Raw genomic sequence first — 10,390 nt, forward strand, 5'->3', positions numbered from 1 at the left:
ACTGGTACTGTAACAAATTAAAAAAAAAATGTAAGGCAGGCGCTAAGGGTTTGTAACATTGCCCAGTGCCAACAGCTATGTTGTGTTCAGCAGTTTAGCGTGGTCTTTGCCAGGACTAGCTCTGTCTGAAGTGCCAGTTCAGTTGGCTTGTCTGAGAAGCCCTCCTGTACTTGCACTTGGATGAGCAAAGTTGTAGAATAAGTTGGGTTAGAAAGAACCTGGGATCAACTGTTCCAAACTCCTGTGCAGAGCAAGGTCAGCTTTTAAGTTAGATCCGCACTGAATGCAGCCCAATATATCACCGGTCCAGTGTCCAGTAACTGAAAATCATGGGGTTTTGGGGTTTGTTTGTAGCTAGGAGTTAGCTTATCAAAGTCCATCTTCAAAGAGGTGTTACCGGGACTAAGTGATTAACTTATTACTCTTTTTCTCCCCCACCAGATCGTATATTGAAAGAATCCAGCAAGGTTTTTGAAGATGTTTTGGAAAGCTTTTATTCAATTGATTGTATTAAGTCACAGTTTGAAGCTTGGCGCTCGAAGTACTTTGCTTCTTATAAGGATGCTTATATTGGTCTCTGTTTGCCGAAGCTGTTTAACCCTTTAATCAGACTTCAGCTGCTTATCTGGACTCCTTTGGAGGTAAGGTCCTCTGCAAGCAACTTCTGTGTAAGCTTCTATATAGTGGTTCTTTCACACTTCTGCAGGGCAAAGTAAATTGCACCTTTGATGTGTACCTCTCATAAATGAATGTTCTAGACATGAAGTTTAAAATGGGCACCTCTCTTGAGGTGAAGCTTTTCTGGGGAGTTTCTGGACCGTTGTCCTCTGTGTTCCCAGCAGGCCAAGAATTCAGTTCAGCACATGCCAGTACCTTTTCAGTGAGTGGTGTAGACCAAAGAGCCAAACAGCTTCTTAAATAATACATGTAGGTTTTTAAAATACTTAAGAGAAAATTGTGATTCTAGAGATTTTGTTTCTTCAGAAGTGGAACTAAGAAGCCTCTTTTTATGTTGACTTACAATCTGTCTCTATATCATGCATCTTTCTCTCACCTACACCTTTATACCTGTAGAACTCTGGCTGGCAATTTCCAAGTCTTCCTTGTAGTACTCATTGCCCAGTTATTAGGTAGGGAACATGGGAAAAGCAGGACAGTATTGTTGCAGCCCAGTGTCCCTAGCACTTGTTAGTTGTCCAGCCTGCATATGTGTGCTGACAGGAGTAGCCATCGGGACAAACAGTTTGGGTAGCTTTTTGACTCCCTCTCTGTTCTTCCTACTAATGAAAGCTCTTGTAAGGTATTTCTGTTGCAGTCAGGTGCTTATTTTCACAGTACTGGTAGGAATTTATTTTTCTCTGCAATGTTGGCTTTTACTGGGGAATGGGAGTGGGTCAAGGCACAGAGTGAGTGCAATTGCATAAGCTTGTTTGGGTTTGGTTTGGGTTTTTTTTTGGAAACCAGGCTAATAAGGCATATTGTTATCTTGCAAATTTTAGCTCATCTACACCACTCTCTGCAGATGTGTCAGCCTATCTCAAATGACTGAATCTCTCCTTTTTCAGCAGTGTTTTTTACTGAACTACTAAAAGAATATTTGTAGAAGGGGATCTTCTGTTGCCTCTGCTCTTATTGCAGAGGAAGGGAAGCACATGTGTTCAGAGAGCATTCAGAGTATTTAATTTGAATAAACAAAGGAAAATCTGTGAAAGGTGTGCTCATTAAATTTAAGACTGATTTTGTACGTTTTTCCCTTCCCCCATACTATTTCTATGTGAGTTTCCAGGCTGGCAAAACAAAGCTCAAGTTAGATGGAGACATGGTGCAGAATTCTCAAATCTAATCATTTTCACTACTCCCATGTTACTGGTCCTGTTAGGCACTTTTTGTTAAGTTAGAAAAATTACAAGACATTCATAAAAAAAGTGCTTTAATCCAGAAGCACAATTTTATAATATAGCACAAATGAACTATACTTCTCACTTTTCTCCTAATCTGTGGGGTTTTATTTGACTCAGGTGTAATTAGAAGTTAAAATCTGTAGGGCAACAGCTGCCCAAAAAAAGGAGCCTTTCTTCCACCATTTTCCACTTTCATTAGATCTAGTGATTGAGTGGTTGTAGAGTGACTTGGTTCCTTTGGCTGATTATAGAAAATTGACCTTGCTCCCCATCCTCTCTTGGGTTTTGATTTGGATGGGTTGTCCACATATACTAATCTGACCTGTGATGGCATGATTAGTAGTGTCCACGCAAAGAGGCAGAACATTTTCTTCGCTTCTCAGGCATCAGGCTTGACTGTGTTTCTGGAGGAAGTAGTATCACTGTTTCAGAAGTAGGGGAGCCAAAGCAGGTAAAGTAATTTGCCCATCATTGTGCCAGATTAAGAGCCTATTTGACCTTGAAACACTGTATCTTTTTTATTATTATTATTCTTTCCAGTGCAGATGAGTACCTGACACAGACAAATTTCAAGTTGTTATTGTGCTCAGTTGCTGCTTACCCTGCCTGCTTAACACACTTGGTAGACTGTTTTAAGGTAGTTTTCTGTTTTGTGGGTGTATCATACTTGGATATGTAGTACTTCTTTTTTTTCTTTAATGTGTTGACTTCAAATCTCTTAGGAGTCTAACCTCAATTCTTTTTTTTTATTAGGGCAAGTGTCGAGATTTTGAGACTATGTTGTGGTTTGAATCATTGCTGTTTTATGGCTGTGAAGAACAGGAGCAAGTGAAAGATGATGCTGATATTTCACTATTGCCTACCATTGTAGAGAGGGTTGTTCTTCCTAAATTAACAGGTATAGTCTTAGAAATAAAATGGGGGGAAAGGGGTGTTTGCAGCAGCTGATGCTTGTTTGTGCTTTCAGATTTTACTGCTTTGTAAATTATTGTGTGACAGTCTTAGTGCCTCTATTTGAGTATTTGCAAAGTGGAGTAATTCTTTAATCTCTTACAGTGATTTCTGAAAATATATGGGATCCTTTTTCCACAACACAGACTTCTAGAATGGTAGCCATTGTACAGAAACTAGTAGATGGATATCCTACAGTGGTGAATGCAGAAAACAAAAATACACAAGTAAGTTGTTTTATCTTAAATATCTTGCATAAGTTCAGGAATTTGGTTATATTTTTAATACTCTGTGTTGGAGAACACAGCATGCTTAGTGAGGAGCGGGATAGAGAACTTTGCAGTTATTTCATGCTCTGCAGCCCAGTTACGGAGAGTCAAGTACAGTGATAAATTAGGAGGAGGAACTCAGTGAAATCTCCCCAAAATAGATGCTAGAGATAAAAAGAGAGATCAAATGTACTAAGACTTGTTGGTCTGCAGTTTTGCTTTAAGAGTTAGCTACAAATAGCCAGGCTTTTTTTTTGGTAGTTCTTTGTAACCTTCGTATTGCCTTGAAATTTGATTGCTTTACTTCTGTGAATACAAGAACCAGTGTTATAAGTTCCAGTGCCGTAGCTAAGGCAATGTATGCACTGCCTCTAGAATAATGGGAGATAGGCCAAAGTGCGTGTCTGTGGGGAAGTTAGCAGAAAATTAAAAATGACAAAAGCCCTGACTTCACAGAAGCTAATCGTGTGGCCAAGATTAACCATAAAGTAATTCCATTGCCTTCAGTTTTTATTGAAATCATCAAATGTCATCTCTGTTAAATGTTATAGGCTTCTCTAAGACTTTATTTATATGTGTGCTTAAGTGCATATGCCTTTTACTGTTAGGGTCACAAATGTTCTCTGTTGCTTTGAAAATCAATTTCTGAGTGGTTTAACTACGAAGCAGTGCTTTGGACACGTCAAAAAAAACCCAAACTACTTATCTTTTTCAGATGCTTTTAAAGGCATTGTTGCTAAGGATGAGGAGAACACTAGATGATGATGTATTCATGCCTTTATATCCAAAAAAGTAAGTTTGCTTTCAACTATCGTGTTAGACCTTTATTAGCCAGTCGCTGTCTTCTGTCTGTAGTTAACAGGGGTTTTTTTCCCAGTATGGTTAACTGGCAGGATACAGGAGATCTTTCATTATCATGCTGTGAGGATTTAGCAAAGACAAGCAGAGTGGAAGGGAGTATTTATAGAAATTAACTGTGTGTGGGAAGGAGAAAGCCAGCAAACTCCAGACAGAGGTGGTCTTCGTTGCTCATTAAAGAAATCTCTTACTTTCCAGCATCTTAGAAAACAAGAACTCTGGTCCATATTTGTTTTTCCAACGTCAGTTTTGGTCCTCTGTTAAGGTAAGTCAGTAAATACATCCAGTAAATCTTTGGTCTAGACAGTGTAGCAATAAAATCCTCTTCAAATTTGTGGAAAATGGTAGATGGAAATCGCTTTAACTTTGTTTGAAAGAACTCTAAATTAGGATTCTTAGTCTTATAATGCACTGGGCCCTCTTCAAAAGATTGCCAAGTGAAAGCACCATCATTTTAACTTGTACGTTGTAGGTTTACTTGGCGTACTCAGCCCAGGGTTTTTTAGTGTCATTGTGCTTGTCAGAATAAAATACACTGCATTTATTTCACTTATATGGGAATGAGAGAGCTTGGTTTGTACTTTTTTTTAACATACAGTGTGAGAATCTTCATGAAAATAACTTGTTCCCTTTTGGAAAGCTCGCTTCTATTTGTGAAGTGTAAGAGCATTTGTTGGTTTAATTGATTTAACCTTGGTTTAGTTAAAATGATAAAGACTGTGAAAGGAAAAGTCTCTGTGTGTGGAATGTGCAATATAGAGTTTGAAAAGATCTGTAAGAAGCTATGACTGTATCACCAGTAAAAGGCTGTGGGGAAAATTAACTCCCAACTAAACGGCAAAATAAAGTATGACACCCATCTTGATTGAACTGCTGATCTCCATGATCGTGCAAACAGAACTCTTATCTGGAATTTTCTATTTAAATTGCAGTAGTGAGGGAGACTATTCTCAATAGGTTTGCAATCAGTTCATTTACTTAAAATATTTGGCACTGAGTTCTTTCACTTTGAAATAAAAGTCAACTTCTTAAATGCTGTCTAAAGCAAAAAATGCACAAAGCTCATTTATTAAAATAACTGCTGCTGTTAAAAGTGAAACAGAGCACTTATTTAGGGCTTGTGTCTCTCTCAAGAGTGAAATTACCTGCCGCTGGCAATATCTATCGGAGCCCGGCCAGTTTAGAAGTATGTGTGCTGTTACCACTGTTTTATTTTAGGGAAGCATTAAAAATACAGCTGTCTTGCGCTCACAAGTCAGTTATAGCACCACAGACGAGCAGGAATAGAAGCTGGGAGGCAAGCACGCCTTTACTGTTTCCTGCTGATCGGCTGAGCAGTAAAGTGCCGGCTGTGTTCATTTGTACGGCGCTGGCAGCAATCTCCACAGGCCGTACACCAGCAGGGAGTAACAGCTGTACAGCTGGCTTAGCCAGCACTCCCCTGTGACACTTTCTGTGTCTCTTGTGTCACCGTGCCTTGGAAATAAGGGTATGCTGACAGCTGAGGATTTCATTGACTGGGGGGCTGTGGATTTGCCCCCATATGGCATATGCTAGGCCTCACTTGGCTTGATATTGACGTCAAATTTTGAGAACAAGATGGCATAAAACTTGAATTCTTTTCTGATTTGTTGTGCAAAACATGAACAACGCTGAGGTGGTGGTGGCAGTTATTGTGTAATAGCACTCTAGGCTGGTACTTTATGGATGCTGAATAGTTTTAAAGCTAACAGAAAGCATATTTCCACTGCTTACCTTGGCTGTGCTGTTGCGTTTGGAGAGGCTCTAAAGCATTTGATCAACTTCCCGGTTTCAGTACATTTTTTTAATGCTTATTTTTCCTGTGTTGTATTTTCAGTTATTAGGAAACTTTCTCCAGTGGTATGGAATCCTTTCAAACAAAACTCTCCAGGAACTGTCAATAGATGGTTTGCTAAATAGATACATTCTTATGGCTTTTCAAAACTCTGAGTATGGAGAGGACAGCATTAAGAAAGCTCAAAGTGTAAGTAAAATGAAAACATTTTTAAATCACAAATTTCACCTGAAGGAAAAATGTAGTTAAAACTTGAGGTTGCCTATGAAATCTTGGCTTTGGTATCTCAAAGTTGTAATGTAAGTGAAAAATAGAGTGGCTCATACCTTTAGATGGTTTAGGTATAGCGTACGTTTCAGTGTTTTACTGCTTGAATTTCAAATTATTTTTATTTTGGTAGGTTTTGGTTTCACTTGGTTGAGCCTTTCCTGCTGCAATCTTACCTGTCGATCTACCTAACAAATCATGTTAGATAGCTTTTAAAATTTTGTTACGTTGTGTTTAACTTCCTTTTTCCTGTTATGTCTAGGTAATTGCTTGCTTTCCTAAACAGTGGTTCGCTAATCTAAAAGGAGACAAGACTATTTCTCAGCTAGAAAACTTCTGTAGATACCTTGTTCATCTGGCTGATACAATTTATAGAAACAGCATTGGTTGCTCTGATGTAGAGAAAAGAAACGCAAGGTAACTTATCTTGAGTTCATGCAGTTGCAGGTTTTGTGCTTTGTGTTATTTTGCTGTTGCATGCAAGCATGGGTAAATACCTCCATGTTGCTGCGTGTCTTTTGAAACTCCTTTGAATTCATGCTTAAACATTACGGTCTGGTAGATGGGGAGATTTTTAAGGTGTCTGAAAACAGCAGCTGCTGGAAATCTTTAAACATTCATGATCCATTTTCCACTACTGCGTAGTGACACTAATTCTGGCAAATTTTGTAGCTACTGGTTTTGGACTGTTCCACCTTGTGAGCCTGCTGCCGATTCCTGCATAATGGCTTCTGAATTGCACACCGTGCTTTTATATGCAGTACAAAAGTTCTGACTTCATTTACATAACGAACTAGATGAACCTGTTTTCCCCTAGATCAAAGAGTCGTTTTACTTGTATCTGATAACCAGCATAATTAAAAGTTCGGATTAGATCTATAAATATTGCTGCTGGCCAGATAACTTGGTGTATTGTTTTAAGCAACGATAAACTTAAAAACCAAATTGTTGGGCTGATATGCAGGAACGTAACAAGGCTGGAAGATTGTTTATTCCTGTGCTGTTGCATGAGAAGGGGTGGTTTCAAGGTTAATAGTTCTGTTGTTCCAGCAAACCTGAAACTTGGAAAGACGAACCCCCTTGCTTACCTGCGTTAGCTGTTCTTGATAGTTGAACTTGCTTGAGCCATTGATGAGTTACTCTTCAATTATTGAGGCTCTCTGGGCAATTAGATCCTTCTCCCTTTTTGATCTTATGCACAGCACTGAACCATAGAGACAGAAACTCCCCTTGAACCATGGCAGAAAAATCTTAAGATTAAGAGTTTTGGGGTTTCTTTTCCGTTTGTTTTTTTTTTTTTTCCTGGTGCCATGTTGGTTAAGATGCTTTTCTGTCTTTAGAGTCACTTTTGGCTGTGGCATATGAATCATCTTGTTTTCAGAGAACACCAAGCTTTGTGCCACACTGGGTTTTGCTCAAACAACTTTTTATCCGCTCTCAGGTTGTGCCTCAGAACTTTATGTCCAAACTACACTAGTGGTGTCACATACCAATTTAAATTTCCCTGTGATTCAAACTCAAAATAGACGTATTACTCCTTCCTTTCTAAAACAAAAATGCCTAGCCTAGTGTGATACTGGAAATGAAATGAAGGAGTTGAGAGAGAATCCAATAGAGATTGAACTTTGTCTCTTTTTGTAGCCTGTTTCTAAATTTGAAAGAACTTTCTTTACCAGCTGAAATAACTTGGTAAAACTTTGTATTAGAAGAGAAACATCCAGTTAATCCTTTTTATCATAGTGAGTTCTAATTTAATTTCTATCTTGTGTCTTCCTGCTTTTTTCCCAGCTGCCATTGCCCCCATTAAGCAGATAAAAGAAGTCTGCAGCAAAATACTGCTTTTTATAACTGAAGAATGTCATGTCTTTTCGTGTAAAACCTAGTACAGTTGTTTGAAACAAAACGCATTCATTTCTGCTGAGAGGGAAGGGTGTCTCTACCAATGTCTGTTGGTGCTAGTTTTCCAAATGTTGGATGCGTTTTCACAGATCAGCTAGAGTAATTTTTAAGATTAATTTTGAACTTCTAGTATTTTCATGTCCATCTTCCTAGCAAGGTACCAAAATTGTCCTTGACAGCCAAAGTAGTACAGTCCCCCTAGCAGTTTGTTCACTCTTAAGTTTCCTAGATGGACCTGAATTGTAGCGCAGTTCCTCGGTGGCAAGCTTCGTACCTGTTTACGGCATGCATTGAAGCATACTTGCTGCCTGGATATTTTTTTTTTTGGCTTAAACGTTAGTTACCAAAAGAGCTGTGACTCATTGCACAGTACCAGAAGTAATCCAAGACTTTTTCTTGAGATTATATTGCATCTAATATTAAACCGTATTGTATGATTAATTCCTACTCCCAAAATAAATTTTTCCATTTCGCTACAAAGCTGATAACCAACTCATTTTATCAGACTAAGCAAGTGGATGAGATGATGATGTGAAGCTATCTGATTTGCTGTATGGATTGATAATGTAGTCTTCTGTTGAAATATTAATACCTGTACACGGTTGTTCCATTCCTGTATCGACTTCTCCTTACTCTTTTTTTAGGGAGCACATAAAGCAGATCATAAAGCTTCTAGCAAGTATCCGAGCACTGGATCATGCTGTGACAGTTGCAAACGATCACAATGTAAAAGAGTTAAAGATTTTAATAGAAGGAAAATAGACTTTTCTGACAACTCATTTTGAGCTTTAAAACCATTCCTGATGTGTAATTTATGTACATATGTAAAGTTTCTTAAACTGTAAAGTATTGATCTTTGTTTTAATACAAAGTGCATTCTTATATACAGCATCCTTAAAAAAAAAAAAAAAAAAATTTACTTCTTTGAAAACAAGAATGGAATCCCAAGATTGTCATCTTTCCAGAAATCAGATTTACCTTAAAGTTTCTCAAAATCTTGTTTACAAAAATACTTTGTACCCATGATTAGTAGTCATCTACTCCTGTTAATTGTTCCATGGTTAACTGGAATGTGTGTAATATATTATGTGTAAAACGATGTATGCATATATTTATACCACCATGTTGCTTTCACACTGGATATAGAGATCTTGTACTGTTGGAATAAGCTTTTCATTTGCTAAAAAATACTTATTTTGACAATAAAATGATCATATTATTGGTCAAAAGGGCTGGCAAAACCTTCAACTATGTGAAGATCATTTGAGCTAAAGAGTAGAGACACTTTCAGCTAGAACTTGACCTTTAAAAAGCAGCTGTGCTGCACTCGAATTGGAACAGCTAAAAAATCACTTGCCTTCAGAATATGGAACTCTTCAGACTGTTCTTAGAATCAAAACAGAAAGGAAAACGCAGATCAATGCTTAATTATTTTTTTAATACGGGCGTACAATGAGAACTTGTGATTATTGCACAAGTTTACATGGCAGCACTCCCTAAGCCCCAAACACCTTTCATTTTGTAGGAGTAATATTTTATCCTCATTCCTTTTATAACTTCATACATGGAAGCTGTTTCTTCTGATTGGTATGGCTCAAGTTGTCAAGCAAAATGAAGGTGAAGAAAATTTTATATCCTATAATTTGAAGTATTTATATTGTAGTAAATATTCAGATGTTACACTTCCCACTAAATACCGTCTAAGAATAGTCTTGCAAAAAAAAAAAAATCATTGAATTTAAATGAGAATTAAAAAGAAAACACTTGAAAAATCTGGTGATTTACATCGGAACACTGGTGGCTTGATCTTGGGGCCCAAGGCAGGGGAACAGCTCTAATAGCCTTGGATTAAGAGCTATGTCCAGGTTGCTTTTTTGGGGATCTGTAGCAATAAATTGGCATACGGAATAACATAAGAAATCACTGTATTTTATGCTCCTGTCATGTGGTATAAATGAGTATTAAAAATGTACAATTTGTGACATGCACACTTTATTTGGACACTGAACAGTTGTTTTTTTGAACTGTTGGGATTGATGAAGTACATTCAGAAATATCTGCTTTTAAAAATTGTTTCAATAAACTTGTCTATCAAGGAGCTGTTGCAGTGCAACTTGGTAAGCTTTATTCCTTCAGAAAGCTGCTAAAGAAAATGATACGCATGCTGGCTGACGCTACTTCAGTGTTTCAGAAAGAAAATATTGTCCTTAGAAGTGGGCTTTTGGCGTGAACAAAAGTGTCTTTACTTTGAAAAAGCAATAGGATAAACACTGGAATTCATGTACCTATGTAAGGAGTAGTTAAGATATTTCAAAAGTTTATCATGCTGATAGTTACATGATTTAATGGTAACAGATTTGGTCTTTTCTGTGCTTAAAATTTTACTGATTTCAGTATTTTGTTAGACGGAAAAGGACACAAATAACCCA

General features: G+C 37.6%; 1 protein-coding gene across 3 annotated transcripts in view; it reads left to right on the plus strand.

The window, feature by feature from the left end:
- PAXBP1 (PAX3 and PAX7 binding protein 1) overlaps positions 1–10,059 on the plus strand; it is a 28,321-nt gene extending 18,262 nt beyond the window's left edge. For all 3 annotated transcript variants that reach the window (XM_086477785.1, XM_086477773.1, XM_086477794.1), the window contains 8 exons: positions 442–641; positions 2,655–2,799; positions 2,958–3,079; positions 3,837–3,913; positions 4,178–4,244; positions 5,838–5,984; positions 6,325–6,479; positions 8,606–10,059. In XM_086477785.1, coding sequence (XP_086333911.1) covers positions 442–641; positions 2,655–2,799; positions 2,958–3,079; positions 3,837–3,913; positions 4,178–4,244; positions 5,838–5,984; positions 6,325–6,479; positions 8,606–8,723 — 1,031 coding nt within the window. In that variant the 3' untranslated portion in view covers positions 8,724–10,059. The remainder of the gene's footprint in view (positions 1–441; positions 642–2,654; positions 2,800–2,957; positions 3,080–3,836; positions 3,914–4,177; positions 4,245–5,837; positions 5,985–6,324; positions 6,480–8,605) is intronic.
- The last annotated feature ends 331 nt before the right edge of the window (positions 10,060–10,390 follow it).

This window comes from Leptosomus discolor, chromosome 1, assembly GCF_034619465.1.
Source record: "Leptosomus discolor isolate bLepDis1 chromosome 1, bLepDis1.hap2, whole genome shotgun sequence".
In the NCBI taxonomy this organism is placed as follows: Eukaryota; Metazoa; Chordata; class Aves; order Leptosomiformes; family Leptosomidae; genus Leptosomus; species Leptosomus discolor.